General features: G+C 70.4%; 2 protein-coding genes across 4 annotated transcripts; one reads left to right on the plus strand and one right to left on the minus strand.

The window, feature by feature from the left end:
• Positions 1 to 3252: 3252 nt before the first annotated feature.
• Positions 3253 to 13750, plus strand: AGPAT2 (1-acylglycerol-3-phosphate O-acyltransferase 2). 3 transcript variants are annotated; one of them, XM_036306945.1, is made up of 6 exons: positions 3259 to 3599; positions 9478 to 9611; positions 9916 to 10091; positions 10584 to 10679; positions 11969 to 12041; positions 13017 to 13750. In XM_036306945.1, exons 1-6 carry the CDS (start codon positions 3418 to 3420, stop codon positions 13190 to 13192), a joined length of 837 nt encoding a protein of 278 aa, XP_036162838.1. In that variant the 5' UTR covers positions 3259 to 3417; the 3' UTR covers positions 13193 to 13750. The 3 variants fall into 3 exon arrangements, with proteins under 3 accessions (XP_036162840.1, XP_036162838.1, XP_036162841.1); XM_036306948.1 differs by lacking the exon at positions 3259 to 3599 and adding an exon at positions 4704 to 4794; XM_036306947.1 differs by lacking the exon at positions 10584 to 10679 and having other exon boundaries at positions 3253 to 3599.
• Positions 13751 to 14193: 443 nt separating this feature from the next.
• On the minus strand, positions 14194 to 22157 carry EGFL7 (EGF like domain multiple 7). Its single transcript, XM_036306976.1, has 10 exons — positions 22106 to 22157; positions 20687 to 20774; positions 17631 to 17752; positions 17415 to 17531; positions 16268 to 16383; positions 15979 to 16074; positions 15782 to 15913; positions 15296 to 15360; positions 14629 to 14791; positions 14194 to 14460 (listed from the first exon to the last, which is right to left on the minus strand). The coding sequence occupies exons 3-10, from the start codon at positions 17708 to 17710 to the stop codon at positions 14438 to 14440; spliced, it is 792 nt and encodes a 263-aa protein (XP_036162869.1). The 5' UTR covers positions 17711 to 17752; positions 20687 to 20774; positions 22106 to 22157; the 3' UTR covers positions 14194 to 14437.
• Positions 22158 to 23596: the final 1439 nt, after the last annotated feature.

Genomic DNA, 23596 nt, shown 5'->3' on the forward strand with positions numbered 1-23596 from the left:
CCTCATCTATTTTTAAACGCCAGCCCATGAAAGATTCACAGGCGCTTTATTTACAGGTGGAGGGAGAGCGGCTGCTCCCGCGGCGCCCCCTCAGGAGCTGGCAGCCAGGCCTCTCCCCCAGGCCCGGCTCCCCCAGCCGCCTCCCTGCCCCCATTCAGCCTCCAGGCCTGGCTCCCCCAGCCTTCACCCAGGAGTGAGCCTCCTAGAGGCCCAGAGGCAGTAGGGGCTCCACCCCTGCCCCCCACCAGCCATTTGATCAGCTGCTTCCGGCCCACACCCCCCTGGTCTCTGGGACCTGAGGCCTGCTCCTCGCCTGGCCTCCGTCCTGGCCTCCGTCCTGGCCTCGCTTTCTTGGGCAGGGCAGTCAGGTGTGGCCTTGGGGACGGGGGATGGGGGACGGGGACTCCTCTCATCCCAGCGAGGAGGAAACGGGCTCAGGTGCGGTCGGTTGGGTAACCTGGAGACGGAAGGAGGTCGGGGACTTCAAAGGCTGGGCACCCGGCCCGGCCCCTGGTGCCACGTGCCAGGCGGGAGGTTGCACACAATCGCTTCTAGGAATGCAGAGCCTCGCCCCTCCCTCCAGACCCCAACCAGCCCCATGCCCGAGCCTGGCCCCGCGGGGGCGGCGTGGTGGACAGGCGGTGGCCTGCTCAGCCTCGGCCAATCCCCGCGCAGAGCCGGAGTGCCCTGTGCCCATGTGCCCTCCCCTGGGTCTCGGGCTCCCAAGGGCCTGGGAGGTGGTGCTAGCCCAGCCTCGACCGTGTCACCTGACTCCCTGTGCTGTCTGGCGAGGTCCCAGCAAATGCCCAGGAGGCTCTCAGCTGATGTCCTGCCGGGGGTGGCGCTGACTCAGCCCCGAACCCACCCGCGGCTTCCTGAGCCGGTCAGACGGACGGTGCGCCCCCTGCCCAGGCGGCAGCGCGGCCCTTCGTCCCACTGGGTGGTGGGAGGAAAGTGGGCAGAGCCCATGCCAGGCCCTGCTTAGCTGAGAATCACGGACGTTAGCGACGCCTTTCTCAGCGTCTCCGCCGCCCCAGAAGGTTCTCCAGGCTTCCGCTTCTAGAAACAGGGACACTGTCCGCTCGCTCCCAAGTGGAGCGTCACAGTCAAATACTGGATATTTGCCTCGGCCTGGGACCCCCTCCGCTGGCCTCTGCAGGCCCAGGCCCGGCCTCCCCTTCTTGTCGGAGGAAAAGGGGACGTTTTCTTTCCACATGTCCCCAGGGGAGGGTGGAACTGGGGAAGGAGGTGGCGTTGGGCAACGCCTCTCATCCGTCTGAGGATGCAACAGCCTCGTCTGGAACCGCAGCCCGGGGCGTGGGGATGGGGCAGCTTGCCCAGGGCCGGAGTCTTCCAGGGCAGTGGGCATGGGACCCGGTGATGGGGCCAGCGTCCTCCCGTCCCTTCCTGCCCGGTGAGGGTCAGCTCTGGGAGCCCCGGTTTCCCATCCGTGAAGTGGGGGCGCCTGGGCTGTGGAGGAGCATTTATGGAGCACCCACTCTGTGCCAGGCATCGATGGTTCTCATGCTGGTCATACACCAGTGAACAGGACAGACAGGTCCCAATGGGGTGGCCCTCCCAGTGGAGGGGGACAGCAAGCCCCCCCCCCACCCACCCACACACAAGTACAACTAGGATCCAGAAGTGGTGGGAAGTGTGAGGCGGGCAAGGCCGGGAGGGAGTGATGGGGGGGGGGGGCAGGTAGCGCAGCCCTTTTTGAGCTTGGTGAGGCCTGGTCCCACCCACCCCGTACTGACCCTAAGGTGCTGCTCCCCGTCCTGCGAGAAGCCGGCCTGGCCAGCCCACCCTCTGGCCCTGCCCGCTCCCCGCAGACCACTGGCTGCAGGGCACCCACCCGCACCGACCGCACCCACCGCATCGCTCCAGCACTGCCGCCTGCCCAGGGGCGGCAAGTCCTCCGGGCTCCTCCAGGGGCGGCAGTATCGGCTCCACCGTGGAAAGATGGACAAGCGGTCTCTTTATTTTTTTGCTTTTTTTTTAAAAAAAGAATTCTTTGTGGTTGAAAATATTACATATGTCCTCTTCCCTCTCCCCCCTTAGCCCTCCAGCCCGCCCCCCACCCCTCCCCACCCTGGTCTGTGGCCACAGCCACGCGAGACGCTACAGGGTCCTTGGCTGGTTGGCCACCTCGCACCCGCCTTCCCTCCGCACTGTCCCAGCTCCCAGGTCTCCAGCCACTGGTTCATCCGTGTTTTATGACTTGGATTCCACATGTGAGTGTGATCATGTGACACTTGTCTTTCTCTGATTTCAACAAGTGGTCGCTTTAAACTGATACAAAACCATGGCCAGATGGACCGCAGACCGACCCAGAGGCTGCTGGGAGCCTTCACTGCAAAGCGCCTGCAGGTGCAGCCAACAGGCCCCGCCCTGGTGCCGGGCACAGCTGCCACCTGTGAGCCTGCTCAGCCCGGGACGGGACGGCCCCACCTGCCAGGGCCAGAGTCCCCGCTCAGCCCCAGGAGGAAGGGGGGGGGGGTGTCGTCAGTGACTCATTCCAGCCACAGGTCACCTCAGCCTTTGGAAGGAGGGAGAGGCGGTGAAGTCCCACCGCCGGCCAGGCTAACTGCTCCGCCCTCAGGCCTCGCTGGCCGATCGCCGAGCTGATGTGGACACAGTTGCCTGGTAGCTGCCACTGGCCCGGCCCCAGGAGCAGCCGGGTGACAGTTCCTGGCACCGAGCTGGCACCCTCGCCCGCCCAGAAACACGCCCCATTCCGGCTGCTCCCCCTCCTAACTGGGGTGCGCCCCCCAGGACCCTCAGGGGAGGTCGCCCAATGGCCGGCTGGGTCTCCCTGAATTGCCCGAGGGTTCCCGACGGGCAGTGGCCTTTGGTCACTCGAGTGCGGTCCAAGGGCCTGTTTGTGTGGCCACCGGCTGGCCAGGGCGGCCACCTCCTGGGGCCGCCTTTGGAGCTGTGGTCTGGGCTCCGGGGCGACGGCGGCAGAGGGCGGCGGGCGCTGGGGGCCGGGACCCGGGCGGCGGAGAGGCCCAGCCTGTGGGGGCGGTGCCACAGTCCCAGCGGCCGGGCGGCCAGGACGCGGGGCCGGGAGAGGGACGCGCGCCCGCCGAGGCTAGGTGACCCGGCGGCGGACAGGGGGCGCGGCGCGGGGCGGAACGGGGCGGAAGGGGGCGGGGCGGGCGGGCGGGCGGCGGGGCGGGGCGGGGCGGGAGCGGAGGGCGCGCCGCACCTAGGCGCTCTCCTCTCCCCGGCCGCCCCGCCCCTCGGTCCTCGCAATAAGGGGCGCGGGCGGGGCGGGGACCGGGGCCAGCCGCCGGCAGCCGGGAGTCGGCTTCGCGCCCGCGGCCGCAGCTCAGGCGGGAGCCCGAGGCGGAGCCCGGGGCGGGGAGCCGGAGCCAGGCCGTCGGGGCCCCGAGGGCGCCGGGAGCGCCCGCCATGGAGCTCTGGCCGTGGCTGACGGCGGCGCTGCTGCTGCTGCTGCTGCTGGTGCAGCTGAGCCGCGCGGCCCGCTTCTACGCCAAGATCAGCCTGTACTGCGCGCTCTGCCTCTGCGTCTCCGCCGTGGCCGCCGTCGTGTGTCTGCTGCGCCACGGCGGCCGGACGGTGGAGAACATGAGGCAAGGGGGCCGGGCGGGAGGGGCCGGGCCGGCGGGCGGGGCGGGGGGGCGCCCGGGCGCCGGCTTCCGCTTCCCCAACTTTCTTCTCTCCTTTCCCTCCTTCCTGCCCCGCCCGCGCCTCCCCGGGCTCCGGGCTCCGGGCTCCGGGCGCGCGCGGAGGGGAGGCGGCTCGGGCGGCGGCCCGCGGGGAGCGCAGGGGCCCCGGGACCTGGCGTCACAATGTCCCCGCGCCCTTGCCCGGGAGGCCCTGACGGCTTCAAACGGGGCTCGGCCTCCGGCGCCGCCGCGTCCCTGCGCCCGGCCGAGGGCGTGCGGGGAGCGGGGTGCCGGGCGGAGGTGGCGCAGCTGCTTTGCCGGAGGAAGGGGCCCGGGCCACGCGGGGAAACCGAGGCCGGGACGGCGCCACACCGCCCCCTGCTGGGCCGTGAGCGCGGGGGCACCTGACGCCCCGCCTCTGCACCCCGCCTCCCGCCTACCTGGCACCTGGTCCCCGGCTCCAGCTGGTCCCTCCTCCGTGTCCTTCCGCTGCCCTGGAAGGGGGGGCTCTGCGATGGGGGGGCCAGGGTTGGCCCTTGGGGTCCCGCCTCGGTCCGGGAAAGGAAGGGGTGGTGGCTGGAATTTTCCTCTGGGAGCGGCGCGTTGGGGCGAGGGCAGGGCGTGGAGGGGCGGCTGTCAGCGGACAGAGGAGCCCATGGCCGCTCGGGGTCAAAGGCTGGGGCGGGGCTGCAGAGAGGGGCTCCCTCGTGCCCTTTCACCCCGTTTCTTTTTTTTCCGATTAGCAATAAACGCGCCTGGGATGAACCTCATTGGCTGCGGTGCTGCCCCTGCGCAGAGCTCACCCCATTCCTGAAGCGGGCGCTGCTGTGTGTGGCTCACGCTGCTGGGGGTTTTGCAATAGCCTCTTGGCTGTGACCTTGTGTGGGGACACTGGCCGCGCCCCCCACCACCCAGTGGCCACAGGGCAGTGGGTGAGGGGTCCTGGCCTCCGCCGTCTGTCCTTGTCCTGGGCAGGCCAGTGCGCCGGGACCAGCCCTCGCCGCGTGGGTCCAGGCCCGTCTTCAGGGATTAGTGACCCATAGGGGGCTCCAAGTGGGGGTGCTCAGGGAGACTATGCCCCCCGCCGCCGCCCCCATGGCCCAGGCAGTGTCTTAAGGAGCCAGGCCCGGGGTGGCCCGTCCAGCCACCCTCTTCCCAGGCGAGTGTCCTCTGGGCGGGCAGGGTGGGGGGCTGTTTTCAGGAAACAGTAGGTCCCGGGGCTGGGCCGCTGCCCCAGGGTGCTGCCCCAGTCTGCCTGCAGCTCTGCAGGGAGAGGCTCCCAGCTGCCTGAACCCTGGACGGGCCCGGCTGGGCCTGGAGGTGCAGAGAGGGTGCTAGGTCAGGGTGCTGCCCGGAGCCAGGCCCGGGCGCTGGCCTGTCTGGTTCAGAGGCAGGAAGGGCCCTGGGGTGCAGGGGAGCTGTGCTCAGAGCTGGTTTCCAGCAAGAGTGACAGGTCCCGGAGGCGACCCTCCCCCTCCCCACTCCCCTCCCCGGCCCCCGTGTCATCAGGTGGCCTCTTGCTCAGCGGCTCCCTTGTCTGTTAAAAGGCCCCACTGGCTCTGTCAAGAGGAACCTGCACTTCAGAGCTGCTTCCCGGGCCAAGGGGTCAAGTCCGAAGTTTCTGAGCGGTGGTTGGGGCCCTGGCCGGCCTTGGCCGTGGCCGCCTGGGTGGGCGCTCCTCAGCCCCAGGCCCCACGTGGGCCCCAGCCTCCCCCGAGGTTCTGTGCAGCGGGGTGTCCTCCTCGGGACCCTGGGGGCCCTGATGGTGCCTGGCGGGAGCCCTCCGCCCCTCCCTCCCCGGGGGAGCCCCCAGACTCAGGCTCGGCCAAGGGGCCCCTCCAGGACAGAAGGGCAGGTGCTGTCCTCCATAGGGAGGAGGGGGCCTGGGGCCCGGAACCCACAGCCTGTACCCCAGACCCCACAGGGGCGGGTCACAGTGATGACTCCCCCACAGCAGGCGGGGGACTGTGCACCTGAGTTTGCAGAGGGATGTGCCTGTGCGGGCTGAGGATGTGGAGAATGAGGAGGTGCTGGTCGCCCCAGGGGCTGGTCCAGGCCCAGGAGGAGGAGGTGGAGGTGTGGGGCGCTGAGCTGCTGCCCCTCTCGTTTCTGAGTCCCCGGGTGCCGTTCTCTCCAATCCCAGCCCTCGCTGTGCTGCCTGCCCCCCAGCGCCCATGTCCTGCGCCCCACTGTGTGCTCTGCGTGGGCACCCAGGAGGCCCCTGCTGTTTAGCCTGGAGCTCTGAGGGTGCTGGGAGCCGTGACGGGGCTGGGGGCTGGGGCTGAGACCCAGGGCCCTCGGGCTGGGAGTGCCTGCGCAGCCGCTTCCCTTGTCCTGGGAGACGGGTGTCCTATCGCGCCCATTTGACAGGGAGGAAGGTGGAGGCCAGGGAGGCCGTGCGGTGGGGTCGGGTTCAGCTGAGGATCAGGAAACCCCAAGAGCGGCTTAACCAGAGTTAACTCTCTCCTGCATCACAGCAGCCCCAGCGGGTGGCCCGAGGCCAGGCGGCGCCCAGCTCCTCTGCCCGCTGTTCTCAGGGCCCGCGGCCACCACAGGGTCCTGAGGCCTGGACCACATGCTTCTGCGTCCACCCTGTGGCCACGACCCGGGGCCCGGCGCTGAGCTGCAGGAGCGGCGGGTGGTTTGGGGCTGCGCCTGTGTGGGCTGTGCCCACGCAAAACATCGAGGAGGGGGTAGGCTACACTGGCCCAGGGGCTTGTCGATGCTGCTCCAGGTTTGACCTCAGAATGACCAGCCTCTGAGCCAGTGCTGCCGGAGCCTGTGTGGCCCTGGGGGAGGGAGGGGGGCTGGCCTCGAAGGGACGGCCACCCTTGCTCTGCTGGGACCAGCTCTCCCCTGGGCCCGGGGCCTGGAGCTCCCAGCAGCCCCCAAGGCGCTCCTCGACGCGGGCTGAGGGCTTCCCCGGAGTCCCCTCTGCACACCCCCTCTCAGCACCTGGGCCTCTGCACCCCACACACCCCGGTTCTTGTCTCCTCCTGGTGCCCCAGCTCACATGACACTTGTTGGAAAACACCCCAACTCTGGCAGGTGGCGTTGCTGGGGCCTCCCATCCCCGGAGCAGATCGGGGCTCTGCTGCCCTCCTGGCGGGGCTGCCCCCACGTGAGTGCCACCACCGCCCTGGCTCTGGGGGCTGGCCGAGGGCGGGCACACCTTGGCCAAAACAGCTAAGGCTGAGGGCAAAGGTCACAGGTAGCCTGGCTTGGCCTTGAACTGCCTCCCAGCCACCCAGAGTGGAGGGCAGGGGTGGGGGGCGGCCGCGGGGGCGGAATCTGCTCCCATTCACTTTGGGTTCTTTTCTGCCCGGGACCTTGTCCTCACAGCCACCGTGTATTGTCCGCCCAGGGCCCCCCTTGTCCCCGGGATCCCAGCCTCACCGAGCTCAGTCCCTCTGCACACTGAGGGAGGTCAAGTGTACTGCCCAGGCTCACAGAGGGTGAGAAGGGTCTGTCTGACCGAGAGCTTGAGCGGGCCCAGGTGTCCTCGGCCGAGCGCACGTGTCCCAGGAGGCCGCTCTGGGCTCCCACGGGCCCCAGAGGAGCTTGTGATGTTCATGGCGGGGTCTGCAGTGCAGCAGCGGCTCCTGAAAAAAACCCAGGAAGGAGCCTGCTCTGGGGCCGCCTGCCCTGCCCGGGAAGCCCACCCCAGTCACCCCCGGGGCAATGCTTCTAGATCTAGAACATCGTTGGGCACCCTACCCATCTCCTGGGCGCTTGGTCTTCAGGCGACCATGGCTTCACCCTGTGGCCTCCTTTGGGGACACAGGGTCATGAATTGGGGGCTGGAGGATGTGGGACAGGGACCGTGGCTGTGTGACCATGTCCCAGGCCAGCGCTGCTGCGGGTGGTGGAGGCTGGCGCAGGGGGAGGCCTAGTGGAGGCTGGCGCGCAGGAGGAGGCCTGGGCAGGGGCCGTCGAGGTGACATTGCTGCGGTTCCGCTAGGAGAGAGGCAGAGCACCCCGCCTGCTGCTGGTGGGTGGGGGGCTCGGAGGAGCCGTGGAGTCTTGCCGTTGGGAGTGGACCCCTTGCCGTCCCCGAGCCGCTGCCCCAGCCCCTGCTTGAGAGGTGGGCTCTGGCCCATCCTGGCTCCCCGGCTGTGTGGCCGTGGGCAGGTCATTTAACTGCTGAGCCTCACCTTTGTCATCTGCCGGGTGGGTATAGTGAGTGCGTGGCCTGTGGGGTGACTGTCGGGCACAGCAGAGGTCAGCGAGGGGCCGTCCCCACCACCTGGCTTCTCCGCCCGGGGCCTGGGGCACAGGGTGGGCACTCGGAAATGCCTGCTGTGGAAGTGACCACACATCCCTCCCCACCGTGTCCGCAGGGAACCGTGGGAACGGGGACACGGGATCGGGGGAGCGGCCCCACGTGGAGGACGCCAGGCCTTCCCCTCGGCTCACGGAGTCCGGCCGTGGGCTTTCAGCTGCGGGAGTGCAGTTCCCGTGGCAGTGTCAGGCTCCTGCCTGAAGCGCCCCCTGCAGCTCCCGATCACCCCAAATGCCGTCCCCCCTGAGCCTCCGGTCCTGAGGGCGCCACCCGGCTGGGCAGGGAGGCTGGGGGCGGGCGTAGAGGCCATTTCCCAACACCATGCGCCTGCCACCTTTCCTTTGTGCCCCGGGGGAGCGGCGTTCTTGTTTTGACTGGCTCTTCTTCCCGGCGAGATGGGGCTCTCTCCACGTGTGTTGGACATTCACGTGTTTGTTTTGTTAAAATGTTTTTATTGATTTTAGAGAGGAAGGGAGAGGGAGAGAGAGAGAGATCAATGATGAGAGAGAATCACTGATCGGCTGCCTCCTGCATGCTCCCCGCGCCCCCCTCCCCCCCCCCGCCCGCCAGGGATGGAGCCCTCAACCAGGCCTGTGCCCTAACCAGGCATGGAGCCGTGACCTCCTGGTTCACAGGTCGATGCCCAGCCACGAGCACGCGGGCCGGGCGTGTACCTTTGCTCTGTGAATTGCCTGGTGGTCCTCCCCTCGCCCCCTCTGGGCCCCACGGAGACCCGAGACGCTGCCTTTGGGGGTGAGAGAACGGAGGGACCCCGAGGTGCCCAGGCCCGCAGCTCCCCAGGGCGTGTGGCAGGTGCCGCTGAGCCGCCGAGGCTGACAGCTCTGAGGAGAAAGGCCCGGCTGGGCTAACGGCTGCGCCTTCCTGAGCCTCGGTTTCCCCTTCTGCACAAGGAGACGTGCCCGCTGTCCCCGCAGTTGTTCTGTGGGGCTCCGTGGGGCGCGGCAGCGACTCCACAGCTCTCTCTCCCCGTGGCCGTGGCCGTGACGCGGGGAGGCCACCTTCCCGCCGGGTCTTCTCTGGGGAGGACCTGGCCCTGCCCCGGGGCTGGCACGGCCCGAGGGGTGGAGCCGGGCGCTGCCCACACGGCGCCGCCGGGGCCTCCGTGGGTTCAGAAGTAGCGTTAGCTGCTCACGTGCTCCCCACTCGGTGCCAGCGCTCACTTCCTGGTGCGGCACGGCTTTGAGGGGCCTGTCACCTCCTCGAGGGGTGGCGGCCCCTGGAAGGTGTGGGCTCGGGCCCTGCAGCCCCCTTCCAGTGGGGTCCCCGCTTGCTGAGCGGGCAGGGGTGCGGGCCGAGGGCTGGGCGGCCGCTGGGATGCAGACGGGGAAGCAGGGCCCCCCTTCGCTGGGCATCTTCCCCCAGCGGCCTGGCTCCCTCCTGTCTGGTCGCGATGGTGGGAGGCAGGGCAGCCTCCACGGTCCCCTGGAGGGAAAGGCCGCAGGGCCTGGAGCCAGCCCGCGAGAGCGAGGGGTCCCCGGTGTCTCCTGTACCCCTCCCAGCGGACTTCTGCTCACCATCACCGTCTCCCTCTCCCCTCAGCATCATCAGCTGGTTCGTCCGGTCCTTCAAGTACCTGTACGGCCTCCGCTTCGACGTGAAGGGCCGCCAGCGGCTGTGGGCGGACCGGCCCTGCGTCATCGTGTCCAACCACCAGAGCATCCTGGACATGATGGGTGGGCGCGGGGCTGCGGGCCTGGTCCCCCGGGGGGTGGGGCGGAGGCGGGCCCAGCGGAGCTGGCGGGGAGGGGCTGACGCAGGCCTCGAACTGGGGGACCCAGGACCCCCTCTCGCCCACAGCCGGGCGCTCTGTCCACCTCTCCCTTCCAGGCAGGAGGCCGGCTCGCGGCTAAATGAGCCGGTGGGCAGGCGAGACCCGAGGCGAGCCGGTGGGTGGTCCGGGCGCAGGGCCGCTCCCTGCTCCTTGGGGTGGCGGCCCCAAGTCTGAACCCCCCCCCCCTCCCTGTGACCACGCGACAGGCCTCATGGAGATCCTACCCCCACGCTGCGTGCAGATCGCCAAGCGGGAGCTGCTGTTCACGGGCTCCGTGGGCCTGATCATGTACCTGGGGGGCGTCTTCTTCATCAACCGGCAGCGCTCCAGCACCGCCATGAGCGTGATGGCCGATGTGGGCGAGCTCATGACCCGCGAGAACGTGAGTGGGGCCTGGGCCTGCGTGGGGCAGCGTCAGGCTGCGGGCGGGGCGGGGCAGGTGTGAGAGCAGCCCCACGGGGCAGCCCCCCTGGCGTAAAAGCCACGTCGGCAGCCCCGGCCTGTGCGGCTCAGGGGGTGAGTGTCGACCTGTGAACCAAGAGGTCAGGGTTCAATTCCCGGTCGGGGCACAGGCCTGGGCGGCGGGCTCCATCCCCAGTAGGGGGTGTGCAGGAGGCAGCCGGTCTATGATTCTCATCATTGATGTGTGTGTCTCTCTCTCCCTCTCCCTTCCTCTCTGAAATCAATAAAAATATATTAACAACAAATAAACAAACAAAACGCCCATCGTCGGTGCCTGTCTGCAATGCACGCAGGAAGGCAGGGAGCAGGGCTGTGCTGTTGGGGGTCCCCACCGCGCCGTGGGCTCCACAGGAGGGGGCCCCCCCCCCCCCCCCCGCCCCGCTTCCCACAGCTGCCTCCTTTGTCCCTGCAGCTCAAAGTGTGGATTTACCCCGAGGGCACGCGAAACGACAACGGGGACCTGCTGCCCTTTAAGAAAGGCGCCTTCTACCTGGCGGTCCAGGCCCAGGTGCGCAGGGACGCCCCCCCGCCCCCCGGGGCAGCGGGGGTGGGGGGGCGCAGAGCTGGGCTTGGTGGTGACTGCCAGGTTAGGCGGGAGCCTCTGGCGCTCGGGGACCCGCCTCCTGGGCCGGTGGCAGGGCCTCGCCACCCTCCTGGGCCCTGCCCTGATGCGGAGGGTGCTTTTCTGGGAGGGGCAGTTTGTCCCAGAGGTGCCCTGGATCGGGGCTGGGTCTCCGGGGGGGTGAGGCCCCACCCCTGCCCTGTGCTGGGGTTCACGTGGGGAAACGTTATCAGGGTCAGGGCGGCTATCCCCTGCCCACTGGGGTCAGGGTGTGGGTGGCGGCTTGTCTATCTTCCACCCGTGATGGGTGGCCCCTCGCGCCCCCTAGTGCTGGCCCTGAGCAAAGCCACCCCCTTTCCTGCCAACCCCCTCCCGCCGGCTAATGCCATGGGGGTGCAGACGCTGGCAGGTGGGTGGCGGAGCCCCAGGCTGGGGGCCGAGCCTAGACTGTGATCCCAGCTCCGTGTAAGCGAGGCTCTCCCACCCGCTGGGCCTGTGGCCCCCGAGCCAGGAGGTGGAGGGCACCCTGCCAGGTGCCTGGGGCTGATGTCACTTCCCTTAGCTGGTGGCATGGGGGAGGGGTTGTGGGAAAGGAGGTGGTGGTGCTGGGACGGGGGCAGCCACAGCCTCGGCCAGGGGGACGGGCATCATTTCCTGTCATCGCCCTCCACCTCCCCTCGGCCTGCTAGACGGTGGCTCCCTGGGTTCCCAGCCTGCCCCCCAGAGCTCCGCCGGTGCCCAGTGCGCGGGGAGAGGTGAGGGCTCCCCAACCGCAGGGTTAATGATTAGCCCAGGCGCCATTTCCGACACTGCAGGCACCGGTGGACTTGATCCTGGTGGTTTCTAGGAGCACCAGCCGGCCCTGCCCCCTCCCCTGCTGGTGCTGCCCCCCCTCCCCCACCTTCCTGGGATGGGGGGGGAAGTTGGGGAGGGTGGTCAGGGCCCTGTCCCCCTAGGAAATCTTAGGACCCAGTGGGGGACACAGATCTGAATCAGGTGGACATGTGCCAACCTAGGAAGGCTTCCCGGAGGCGGCAACACGTGGGCGAAGGAGTACAGAATGAGTTTATGGCCTGGGGTTCAGCGTGTGGCAGGGCTGAGACGGGACAGTGCGTGCCTGGCAGCCATGGGTGCTGTGGGCAACCCCGGGCGAGGTGGTAAGGCAGGCCCCCCGGGAGCTCGCCCTTGGGAAAGGGGATCGGCCCCTCTCAGGATGCTTGTCTCCCTGCGCACAGGTGCCCATCGTCCCCGTGGTGTACTCCAGCTTCTCTTCCTTCTACAACCCCAGGACGAAGCTCTTCACCTCAGGTAGCGCCTGTGCACGCGGCCTGTGCCCGCTGCGCCCGGGCCCCTCGCAGAGGACAGTTCCCACTGCCGGGGCTGCTGTGGGCCAGACCCTGCGGCACAGAGACCACTGGGGGCGGGGAGGGGCGGGGAGGGACGGGGGAGGGCGGAAGCTAGAATCTTGGCAGGGCCTGGGGTGCGTGGTCCTGGGCCATGTCCTAGTGAGGGAACCAAGGCCCCAGCAGGTGGGTTGGGTCCAAGTTCACATACACGGGCCCAGGCTGTGCACACAGCTCGGGCTCAGCGGGGACAGCTCCTGGCGGAGGGGGCTTCCGGGCCAGGCCCCACCCCCAGGGCAGCAGCCTCCAGGCACCCCCACACCACGGGCCTCAGAGCTGGGGGCCTCTGCCCTTCCCTCCAGACCCAGCGGTTCTCAACCTGTGGGTCGCGACCACTTTGGCGTTCGAACGACCCTTTCACAGGGGTCGCCTAAGACCGTCCTGCATATCAGATATTTACATGACGATTCATAACAGTAGCAACATGACAGTTATGAAGTAGCAACGAAAATAATTGTATGGTTGGGTCACAACATGAGGAACTGTATTTAAAGGGCCAGAAGGTTGAGAGCCGCTGCTCCAGACCCTGCACCTGGTCCCCAGGTGGGAAGGTGTGAAGGGCAGCGGGGGAGGACCCCGAGGATGGCATGGAACGGGTGGGCTGCCGGGGAGGGGCACGGGCACCTTCTGGGGGGAGGAGTTCTGAGCTGGGTGGTGCTGAGAGGAAGGCACACTTGCCCCGACCCTGGTGTGCACTCAGGAGCCAGCACGCCCGGGTCAGTTACTGTAGCTGCAAACCAGCCACCGACGGGGGGGCCGCAGGGCCGAGCGGCAGGGGGAGGGTTCGGCTGGCCCCGGGCCGAGGAGAGGCCGCCGCGGGAGCCGGGCCGCAGGGACGGTGGGCCGCCCCCCAGGCCGCTGACGCCCGCCCCGCCCGCAGGCACCATCAAGGTGGAGGTCCTGGACGCCATCCCCACCAGCGGCCTCACGGCGGGCGACATCCCCGAGCTCATGGACACCTGCCACCGCGCCATGCGCTCCGCCTTCCTGCGCCTGTCCAAGCCCCACCAGGAGAACGGGGCCGCCCCGGAGCCGGCCGCCCAGCCCGCCCAGTAACCGCGCCGCAGCCGCGGGACCGGGGGCAGAGGATGGACAGAGGGCCCGGGCCTGCCCCGTCGGGGCCGCCCAACACCCGCTCCCGCGTCCAGCCCTGCGGCCGGCGCTGTCCTTCGGCCCCGGCCTCAGGTCCCGGCTGCCGATGTCCCCGCAGGGTCGGCCGGGCCTCCCCCAAATCTGAGGGCAGGGCCCCCACACAGGGCCCGCGCGGCCGCCCCCGCCTGCATCAGGCTGGGGAGAGGCCGTGGGGAGCGAATACTGAGTCAGAACTGCAGGCGGCTTTTCTGTGTGGTTAATCCTCCCCAGGATATTCTTTCCATTGATTTTCAGAGAGTGGGAGGGGGGGCAGTGACAGAAACGGCGGCTGGTTGCCTCCCACACGCCCCCGACCCCCACACGCCCCCCGACCCGGGCTGCGAGGTGAGCCTGTAACCGAGGTGCCTGCCCTTGACCGGGAACCGAACCTGGGACTCGTCCATCCGAGGGCAGGCACGCTAACCATTGAACCACCAGCAGGGGTGCACAGGGTTGTTTTTATAAATGGACTCTTGCAAGTGCCTGGTGAGCTGTGGTCACTCGGAGGATGGGCAGGGCTGCCTCAGGGCCACAGGAGGGCCCAGCCGGGCGGCGCACGGGGTCTTCCAGGCTGCGGGCCTCCTCCCGGGGCCTGGGGTGGGAGCCCTTCAACCCCCCAACCTTCCAGGGCTGGGCCACAGTTGAAGGGGGCAGCGGCGCCCCGAGGCCTGGCAGGCACTGGGGAAGGAGGCTGAAGGTTGCTCTCTGGCCACTGGAGAGGGGTGGGCCACCTTGTCACCAGGAGGCAGCGTCTCTGGCCTGTGTCACTTTCCCAGAAGCCACTGCTCCAGCCCCTTTTGGAGGGGGACTGAGACCCTACCTGGGTGGGCCCAGTGGGCTGGAGCCCCCCCCGCCCTGTGGCCACCCCCTTCCCTCCCACCGGCCAGCACACAACCGCCCCCCCACAATCCAGCCACAGACACAGCAGCTCTTCAAGTCTCATTTTATTCTGACAAAGGTCAGGGGTGGGGCTCCCAGCGGACAGGCTGCCTGGTCAGTGGCCCCAGGCTCTGGGCAGGGAGCTGTCGTACCTCCCCTGGGCACGGCCTGCCGGGTGCAGGGGCTGAATTCACAGGAGGACGCCTCGGCCCGCCCCGCCCTGTTCCCTCTCTGAGAGGTGGGGCGTCCTCCCAGGAGAGGGGTGCAGTGCAGAGTGGGGAGGGGGGGCTGTCACAGCTCCTTCTTGCAGGAACCTGCGGGAGGGTGAGGGCCGAGGTCAGAGGTCACTGCTCCCACCGCGGCCAGGCCAGCCCCATGTGCCCCTCCCTCGGCCTGTGGGCACAGACTGGGCCCGCGCAGGGCAGCTCAGGCTCCCGGGGCGCTGTGGGTGGGGAGTAGGGAGGGGGGGCTCAGGCACTCACAGGACCCCAGCTGCTCCTCCAGGAAGGAGACCTGCTCGCTCAGGGAGTCGATGCGGTCCAGCTGCTGGAAGGAGTGGGCCAGGAAGCTGCCGGGGTCGCGGAGCCCGTGGTCCAGCGCCCGCGAGGCCAGGCTGTGCAGGGGGCCCAGCACCAGCTGCAGCTTCTGCGGGGTCAGGGCGGGGGTCAGGGTGGAGGCGGGGTCAGGGCGGGGGGCCCACAGGCCTTAGGAAAACTGCTGAGCCCACCAAGGGCTCTGCTGGCCCCGGCCCCAGCCGCAGCTCTAGCTGCAGGGCCCCTGGCGGCCACCAGGGGGAGCGACTGCGCCAGGGGAGCCAGAAGCCCGTGGGCACAGCCAGGCCAGCGGGGCCCAGGTCCCTGAGGACGGGAGCGTCTCGGGTGTCAGGCCGATGGCCGGAGGGAAGGCCCACAGGACACTGTCCCCCCCAGGGGCAAAGGCGCGTGAGCAGGACCTGGGTTCAGGTTCTCTGTGGCCTGAAGGGATGGGGCTGAGCTCTCGGCCCCTCATGTGGGGTCCCAGTCCTCTCCCGTTGCCCCGTCCGGCAAGGAACCCAGGTCCAGGGGCCCCCTGGGCTGTCAGTATCGGGGTGCCTCCCCAGTGAACAGAGCTGACAGACCACAGCCCCAGCCCCAGCCCCGCCAGCCTCACCTGCTCCAGCACGTCCACCCGCGACCGCAGCCTCTGGACCTCCTCCTGCACCTCCCTGTCCACTCCTGGGGAGACGCAGGGCTGAGTCGGGGCCCCTGCCCAGGTGTGGTGAGCCCCTCCCCTCGGCTGGGTTCCCACCGTCCCCCAGGGCCGGCCTGGAGGTCTGGGGTGGCCCTGGGCAGACAACCCCACCCGCCAGCCCCTTGGTGCAGGTCCCCGCCGAGTCCGTGACGCGCTCCTGGTGCCGGGCTGCCGACGGCGCATTATTACTCACGGTACGAGTTTGAAGTGTCACAGCGCGTACCAAAAGTAATAATGGCCCGTCGCCAGCGAGTGCGGTCTCCTGGCGGCCCCGGCGGGCGGGCCTTCCTCCTCTCGGCCAAGACGCTCCCCAGCAACCCTCCCCCAGAGCCCAGAGCAACCACCACCAGCCCCTCCTGCCCGGCCCCCCAGTGAGCAGCAAGGGGGGGCAGGTGGGCAGTTTACCTCTGGTGGGGTTCGGGGCCACCCTGTCCGCAGAGGGGCCGTGCCCCTCCCAACACTGGCACCAGTAGCTCCCCGCCGTGTTGACACACCGCTGGGCACAGCCGCCCCCTCCGGCACTGCACTCATCCACGTCTGTGGGAAAGGGGTGTCAGGCAGGGGCCACCCCAAGGGCCCTCCCCGTGGGGGACCAGCCTCACCTGTCTGACAGCTGCCTCCCTGCCACCCAGCCGGGCAGTGGCAGCGTCCGGGCCGGACACAGCTCCCTCCGTTTTGGCACGGCGGCTGGCATATTGCTGTGGGGTGGGGGGGCTGTCACTCATTCAGAGAGTCCCCGGGCCCCGGGGAGTGAGTGGCAGCTGGAAGGGGTGTCGTGCAGCAAAGAGGCGGGGGGCTCGGGGTTTGAGAGGAGAGCAGGGGCTGTGCCGGGGCGGGGACAGTGGCTGCCTCACCGGCCACGGTTCTCGCCAAGGCACGGGCGGGGCTCACCTGCTCCACAGGCCCCGGGGAGCCCGCGGGTCCTCTGCCAGCCGGGGCAGCAGGCGTAGCGTGGCCTGGCGGGGGCTGGCCCGGGGCTGCGGCGGTAGGCGGTCTTGTAGATGGTTCTGGGGGCAGGGGGGGAGGAGCAGCTCAGAGGGGCCCCACCCTCACGGGGTCCTGGGGTCAGGTCAGGCTTCCCCCAGACGCCTGTAGGCGCCCCCACCCCAGGCCCCTGCCTTCCTGGTCTAAGCCTCTGAAGCCACACCACAGTCTCCCCGAGTGGACAAGGCCACCTGCTGGGTCCCCAGAGCTGCTCCTCCCCAGGGACAGCGGTTAGGGGCTCCTCACAGCCATGGCCCGCCCTGTGCTGCGGGGCTGAGCGGGACTCGGGCGGCAGGAAGCTGGCACAGGGTGGGGGCAGCCCCGGGGTCCCCGAGGTCAGTGCAGAACCCGCTGGTCTCTCCGGCTTGCTGAGGGTGCTCCCTGCCCCCTTGCGGCCCACCTGCCTCGAGGGAACCTCTGAGCTGGGACCTGAGCGCGGCCTGGAGCGGGGCTGTAAGTACAGAGCCCTGGCACCCAGGCCCGGCCAGCAGCTGGGGAGGACCGAGCCGCGCCCGGGGACGAGGACTCTGCCCTCACTGGGCTCAGGGCCCCGGGGCTCAGAGAGCCCGACAGAATACGAGATGTTTTTAAGGCGCCTCTCCAACCCCGAGAACTGGGGATGCGCGCCCCTCGCAGGGCCACAGGCGGAGGGACGGCCTGGTGGGGGCAGATGTGCCCTCCAGCGGTGACCGCGGGGCTGCCAGGGAGAGGGGTGCCCACGGGAGCCCTGAGGGCAGGACCTGGGCAACGGAGGTGGCATCACCCCAGGGACAGAACCTGAAGCCAGTGGTGCCAGGGTGGGGGTGGGATTTTCACCCCAACATGGAGGGAGGCACACAGGATGGGGACCCCTCTAAAAACGAGGGGGGGAGAGGTGAGCGAGGCCTGATGTTTGAGGGCACCACGGCACCCTCACCCCACGCTCGGCAGGTCAGTCCGCCACCCGCTCTGCGTGGCCTCGGGGAGCCCTTCTGCTGCCCTGGCCCGGCTTCCGGCTCGGGGTGAACAGCCCCCCCCCCCCCCGCCAGGCGAACACGCGGCAGTGGGCACTCACCGGTAAGTGCTGCAGACTCGGTGCCCGCCGCAGGTGGTGAGGAAGGGCTGGTACACGCGCTGCACGAAGGACTCGGTCACGGGGCCCTGGGGAACCCCAACGGCACACACCCGGCGGCTGGAAGGGGGGCGGTGAGTCAGCGGGGGCTCTCGGAGCCGGGACCCTCCCAGCTCTGGGACCCCAAGAACCTGGGGAGGGGGCTGCGGGGGGGCTCACCCAGGCCTGTACACAAGCTCCGTGCCGCCCGCCGCCAGCACCAGGGCCCACAGCAGCAGCAGCTCCCGGCAGCCCCCCATGGCCCGCGCCTGCAGGCGGGACGGCCTTCTCCTCAGGGTGGCCTGTGGCACAAGGCGCGGCCCTGAGTCCTGTGCAGACTCCCCGGCACCCCAGCTCCTCCCCAAAGCCCCTCACCGCCACCCACAGCCCCCCGCCCCGGACCCACAAGGGATGGCTGGAGCCGGACGGAGCCAGCGCCCTCGTTCGGGGCCGGAGGCACCTGACCCCGCAGGCCTCGTGCTGGACGGATCGAGGCTCCGGGGCAGGCGCTGGGGCAGGTGGGCACCTAGGGCCCCTCCCCGCAGGGTGCAGCCTCGTGGCCATGGCAGGGCAGGGGAGCGCCTGCACCCCAGTCCCAGCCCGCAGATGGGGGTTAGTGGGCAGAGCTGGACCCCAGCCCAGCTGGCCTGGGCCTCCTGGCCTCAGCGTCCCCCCGGGGAACCGGCCACGGGCAGTGGGAGTCCACCCAGGGTGTGGGCACTGGGCACACAGAGGCTCTGGCCTCAGAGGGGGTAGGGGCTGCATTTAGGGGGCTCACAGACTGGAGTACCGTGCAAACAGCCCCCAGGCTCCCAGACAGCGCCCCGGGGCACCCCGGCCGGGACTGACGCACCCCCCTATGCCAGTGGATTAAGGCCACGGCTCTCCTGTTGGGGACGGGAGCCAGGAGGCCCCGCAGGACTCCTGGGAATGTGAGAAGCCGCCCGGAATTAATGGTCTGCAACCCAGGGGCTGGAGGGCGTCTGCACAGTGGGGGCAGGGAGGGGCTCTGCATCTGTGCAGCCAGGGCCTGGGGAGCCGGGGAGCCGGGGAGCCGGGGAGCTCGGGGCTCCTGCGTTCCGGGGGCTACCCGAGGCCCCCCAAGGCCCGGAGTCCCCCCTGCCAGCCCCCAGAAGGAAAGGCCGGGCCCTTCTCGGGGCTGTTTCCGCAAGGACACCCTGGGTCTGGGCCCTCCGTGGCTCTGCGGTCAGTCCCATAAGCGGTGACCACGTGAGCAGCTTCGAGCCCTCCCGCGCACCAGCGGGCTGAGGGGGGCGGTGCCGTGTTCCTCCGCGCGGTCACTCGGCTGGGAGCTCGCTCCTCGCTCTTGCCCACCCGGGCGGAAAGGCAGCTGGGGGAGGGTCCCCCCTGCACCCCCTCTTCTCTGTCGCCAGGCCCGGGGCGGCGGAGGTGTCAGGACTTGGTGTGGGGGCAGCGCCGTGAGGGGCAGGCCTCGGGCACAGGTGGCCTGGGGCGCAGGCGGGGAAGGCAGCGGTGGCTGGGCAGGGCAGGGCAGGGCCATGCCAGGGTTCGAGAGACCCTGGGCCCATCTCCCCGGACGTCCCTGCCCTGCGAGCAGACGCCCCCCTATTCCAGCTGGTTAGCGAGGCCGTGTTTTAGGAAACAGAGTTTCTGAAAGTCATGCCGCCCAGTGTGTGCGGGGCTGGCAGAAGCTCATTCCCCTTTGGGGCTGCAGCCCTGCGGGGCGGCGGCAGGGCAGGGGGCCAAGCCTCCAGGTCCCTAAGCAACAGGGTCCCGTCCCCCCAGTGTCAGCCTGAGCCCTGCCCGCCGCCGGCCTCCCCGCGCCTGGCCCGCACCCCGGAGCCGCCAGCCGGGAGGGAAGCGGGGTTCAGAGGGCGCGGCTGGCTCCCGCAGGGATGGTCCTGGGTCGCCCCTGGCACCGGAGGGGCGCTCGGCACTTCCGGACCCAAGGGAGACGGAGCGAGCCCAGACGAACCCCCTGGGATGCGCCCCTCCACCGCCGCCCCCGCCTCCTGCTCCCTGTGCCGGCTTCGCGACGGTGGGGGTGCGAGCGGAGTGACCCCCCCGGGCTTCGGGGTGCGGGCTGCGGCGCCCGCCACCAGCAGGGGGCGCCCGTTCCCGCGGCCGCTGGGCCCATTCTGCAGACCGAGCCGCCGGCCGGCCGGTGGGAGGCGGGTCCCCGCGGTGGCTCCCGGCGCCCCCCGCCCGCGCCCCCTCGGCTCCCCGCCGTCGCTAGCCTCGCCCCGCAGCGTCGCACGCGGCCAGGTCCCCGACCTCCCCCGCCCCCGCCCAAGCGGCGCGCGCCCGCGGCCCCGGCGCCCCCCCCCCCCCCCCCCCCGCGCACCCCGGCCCGGCGCCCCGCTCCCTCCGCACTCACCGCCCGATCCAGGCGCGCACGCGCCGCCGCTGCCACCACCGCGCGGAGGGCCCCCGGCCCCGCCCCGGCCCCGCCCCGCCTGGCCCGCCCCGCCCCGCGCCGCCCCGCGGGGGGCTCCGCGCCCCGCCAGCCCCATTGCGCAGATGGGGAAACTGAGGCCCCGCAGCGCCGGTGCCCCCGCCGGGCAGTGAGTCAGCTGCAGCCGCGGCTCCTGGCGCACAGCGGCCTCCGAGCGCCGCCGCCCCTCCCGCCGCTCTAGTCCGGCCGCGGGGCGCGGGGCGCGGGGCGCGGGGCGCGGGGCGCGGGGCTGAGACGCTGGTCGGGCACCTGGAGGCCGCGTGGGGCCACACTGGCCACTGGCTCACGGCGACACCCCCCACCAGGCTGAGCGCCCCCCTGACCGGAGGCCAGGCCCCTAGCTAAGCCGAGGGCGCTCACATGACCCCCGAGGCCCGGGGACCCTTTATTCCCTCCAGGTCACGCTGGGCCCCGTGTGACCTGGAGCTTCAGCCCCTGCAGGGGGCCGAGTCAGCACCCCTTTGTTCAGGACACTCGGCCACCTCGGAGTGCCCCTCAGGCCCCGGGGAGCACCCCCAACCCCAGCCACCACTGGGGCCTCCGGGGCGGGTCCCCTCTCCTTGGCTCCATGTCCACATTTGCCAGAGCGGCCAGGAGCAGGGAGCCCAGCGAGGGACAGTGGCCGCACAGCGGGCACCAGGCGGGGCGCCCTCCGGGGAACTGGGTGGCTTTGGTCCTGTCTGTGCCGGGGCCCTGGCGCTGCCCCTCGGCTGCGATTTCTGTCCTCAGACTTGATTGCCCCCCCAACCCCCCAGCCCGCCCCCTCGCGCCCAGAGCCCCTGGCTGCTGTGGGACTCACCTGGAGAAGGGGGCTCCGTCATGCCCCAGACGCTGGCGGGTGCTCTCCTGGGTGATGGGGGCCCCCCTGGCCTCCCCCGCGCTGGGCTCTGCGGGGCAGACAGTGTGGGTGAGCGACAGCCTTGGTCACCCTGAAGGGGGACAGGGGTCAGCTCAGAAGCCACTGGGACCTCCGCCCCCGCCCATGGTGGCCCACGCTGAGTGGGACTCCCAGGTCTTCGGGTCAGTCCCATAAGCAGTGACCCTGGAGGCCAGCAGAGTTTCCCGTCTGGGGCATGGCCTGTTGGCTCCTGCCCTGGGTCCCCGATGGAAGCGGGGTGCGCAGGCAGCCCAGCGTTTCCCGGCAAAGCCCGGGTGTGGAGAGGGTCCAGCACCCCCCAGGGAGGGAGGGTCGTCCTGCAGGGCCAGCAGCTGCCGGACGCCTGGCTCGGGCCTCCTTTGGGGCCTGGGAGCTGACGGGAGTGCGGGGACCCAGATTGCTGGACAGGAGTCCCCAGAAAGCGGCCGCTTCGTCCTGCCCCTCAGGGGCTACCGCCTTGGACCAGGGGGGCCTGGGACCCCTGGCAGCCGGTCGGAGGGACAGCGGCCGCTGCGAGTCCTCCTCTGGGCCCTAGGTCTCCTGGCCCCAAATCCAATCAGGGGAGCCCTCGTCCAGCCGCAGGCAGGAAAGAGTTAAGAGCTAGACCTAGGCGGCCCTGTCCCCTGCCCCCATCCTGTCCCTGAAGCTGCGGTCACTTGACCCTTTGACTCCTGCCTGAGCAGAAGGGCCGCCTGGGGAGCTGGGTCAGCTTGTCCTCTCTCGGCCTCACCTCCCGCTTCCCCATCTGAGACATGGGCGGCCCTCAGCCGGTCAGACCGCTGGTGGGGACGCCAGGCTGCCGGCGGCCAGGGCCCAGCTCGGGGCTTTGGGTGGGACTTGAGCCCTCTGGGTGGGGCCGGGAGGGGGAAACCAGGACCTGCCCTATGGTCCCAGGTGGGCAGGCAGAGTGCCCACACCCCAGGCACCAGGCCGTCCCTCTGCCTGTGGACCCCGAGGCCAGGCCAGCGGGCTCCGTGTCCCCAGCGTGCACACCTCATCCCGGCTGCAGGTTTGGCTTTGGGGTTCCCGTCCCCCCTCCACCGGGAGTGCTCGCCCAGCCTTGGGGTCTGAGGTGAGCGGGGCCTCTCTGAAGGCAGGGTGCGGCCGGGAGGGCAGCCGGCTGCCCCCACCTGCTCCTTCCAGGCCACCCACCGTGGGCGCCCTCGCCTGCGCCCGAGGGTCCTCTGCAGTGGGACGCACAATCGGGAGGACCAGGAGATGGTGCCGGAGTGGAGTCGGGGTGCAGCGAGCTCAGCCAACAGGTGCGGGGCCCGGGGGGGCCTCGGGGTGCTCACCCCACGGTGCCTGCCTCCTGCCCCTCCACGGCCGCTCCCTCCATACCTGACGCTGCCCAGGCCCCCGCTGGGCCATGGCCACCACCGCTGCCTCCGTGGGCCCGGGGCGGACCCTAGCCCTTGCCGGCCGCCCCGGCCCCGTGGCACCTGCCGAGGCCGCCCGCCCGCCCGGCCCTGCATGCTGCACAGCGGCTCCCGCGGAGGCGCCTCCCGGGCGGGGAAGGGCGGCTTTTTATGCTCCCTCCCGAGCCAGTCGGGATTGGGATGGGCCCTTCCCGGCCGGACTTCCTGTGTGTGTTCTCCGCTGATAAGGGGTCTGCCGGCACACAAACAGGAGGCCGGGCCATGGGGGGCCGTGGGGGGAGGGGCCTGGCCGGGCTTGGGGCTTGGGGAGGGGAGGCGGGCCGGTCCCCGGGGCTTCGAGTCTAGCCCTGAAGCAGCCGGGCCGGTGACCCTGGGCCCAGCTGGCCCCACGTGTGAGGGAGGACGTGGCTGGCGCCAGGCCCTGCTCAGAGCCGTGGGCCCACCAGGCTGTGGGACCACAAGCCACGTTAGTGGACCCCACAGGAGGGGCCTTGGTTCTGTGACTCTGACTCGCCCAGGGCACGCAGCAGCCCCCCGATGTGTGTGGGAGCCAGGGGGGTGAGAGCCCAGCACGAGAGGCCCGGGATGGGCCCGGAGGCTGGTGGTCTGAGAACGGCGGTTTGGGGGCCCCTGGAGCCCAGAGTGGCCGTGGAGGCGGGGCCTCCCCTCGGAATCGGGCTGTCTCCCCCAGGGAGGGTGCCCCTGGAGTGGACAGCCCCCTGCCCCTGTGGGGGTGCCCACCAGCCCCTGGCTCCCCTGCCCCGGCCTCCAGCAGGCTGAGGGGTGCCTTTAGGGTGCTTCCTCAGGGAGGGGACAGGCTCCTCGTTAGGGGACCCCAGGCCTGCAGGCTGAGCATCGGGGACCGCAGTGCTGGGTCCCAGGTGACCAGGGAGTGGGCAGCTGTGGGGACCTGCCCGGCCACACAGTGGGCCGAGGGCCTTGGGAGCTGCGGCCACGCGAAGCATGGAGCCCTGCGCTGAGCCCGGCCTTGACCCCTCCCTGGCCCGCCCCTCCCTCCGGCCCCCCACCCCTGATGTCCTGGCCGAGGGGGAGGCGGGAACAGTTAGGGAAATTCCCCACCGGATCGCTGAGGGCAGGAGGGGTCCCCACGGCCTGCAGGGACCTGCTCCCCCCCCCCCCCCCAGGCCGGAAGCGTGTCCGTGGCGGCAGGGCCGGCAGGGCCAGGGCTTTCCCTGGGTCTCAGTTTCCCCGCCCGTTCCCCGGGGGGGGGGGGGGGGCCGCCGCCGGGCTGTGTGGCTCAGGTTCCTGGGGCTCAGGTGTGGCTGGTCTGAGGGGTGAGGGGCCCGGGGCTTCCGTGCTGAGGGGCCCCCCTCTCTGCCCTCCAGCCCGCGGTGGCCACACTCCAGCCACCCTTCCGCCTTGCTCAGGCCCCTGTGCTCTCCCCCCGGAGGGCCCGTTTGCCCAGGGGGCTGGGGCCGTGGTCGTCAAACTC

Source organism: Myotis myotis, unplaced genomic scaffold (genome assembly GCF_014108235.1).
Source record: "Myotis myotis isolate mMyoMyo1 unplaced genomic scaffold, mMyoMyo1.p scaffold_m19_p_44, whole genome shotgun sequence".
Classification (NCBI taxonomy): Eukaryota; Metazoa; Chordata; class Mammalia; order Chiroptera; family Vespertilionidae; genus Myotis; species Myotis myotis.

What these genes read in the sequence shown, in the direction of transcription:
- AGPAT2 (XM_036306945.1), top strand. Translation starts at nt 3,418, where the DNA reads ATGGAGCTCTGGCCGTGGCTGACGGCGGCGCTGCTGCTGCTGCTGCTG. An exon ending in GAGCATCCTGGACATGATGG is followed by an intron (nt 9,612 to 9,915) that starts GTGGGCGCGGGG and finishes ACCACGCGACAG; the next exon opens with GCCTCATGGAGATCCTACCC. An exon ending in ACCTGGCGGTCCAGGCCCAG is followed by an intron (nt 10,680 to 11,968) that starts GTGCGCAGGGAC and finishes CCCTGCGCACAG; the next exon opens with GTGCCCATCGTCCCCGTGGT.
- EGFL7 (XM_036306976.1), bottom strand. Translation starts at nt 17,710, where the DNA reads ATGGGGGGCTGCCGGGAGCTGCTGCTGCTGTGGGCCCTGGTGCTGGCG. An exon ending in CCCCGGGGCCTGTGGAGCAG is followed by an intron (nt 16,075 to 16,267) that starts GTGAGCCCCGCC and finishes CCCACCCCACAG; the next exon opens with CAATATGCCAGCCGCCGTGC. An exon ending in GGCCCCGAACCCCACCAGAG is followed by an intron (nt 15,361 to 15,781) that starts GTAAACTGCCCA and finishes GCGTCTCCCCAG; the next exon opens with GAGTGGACAGGGAGGTGCAG.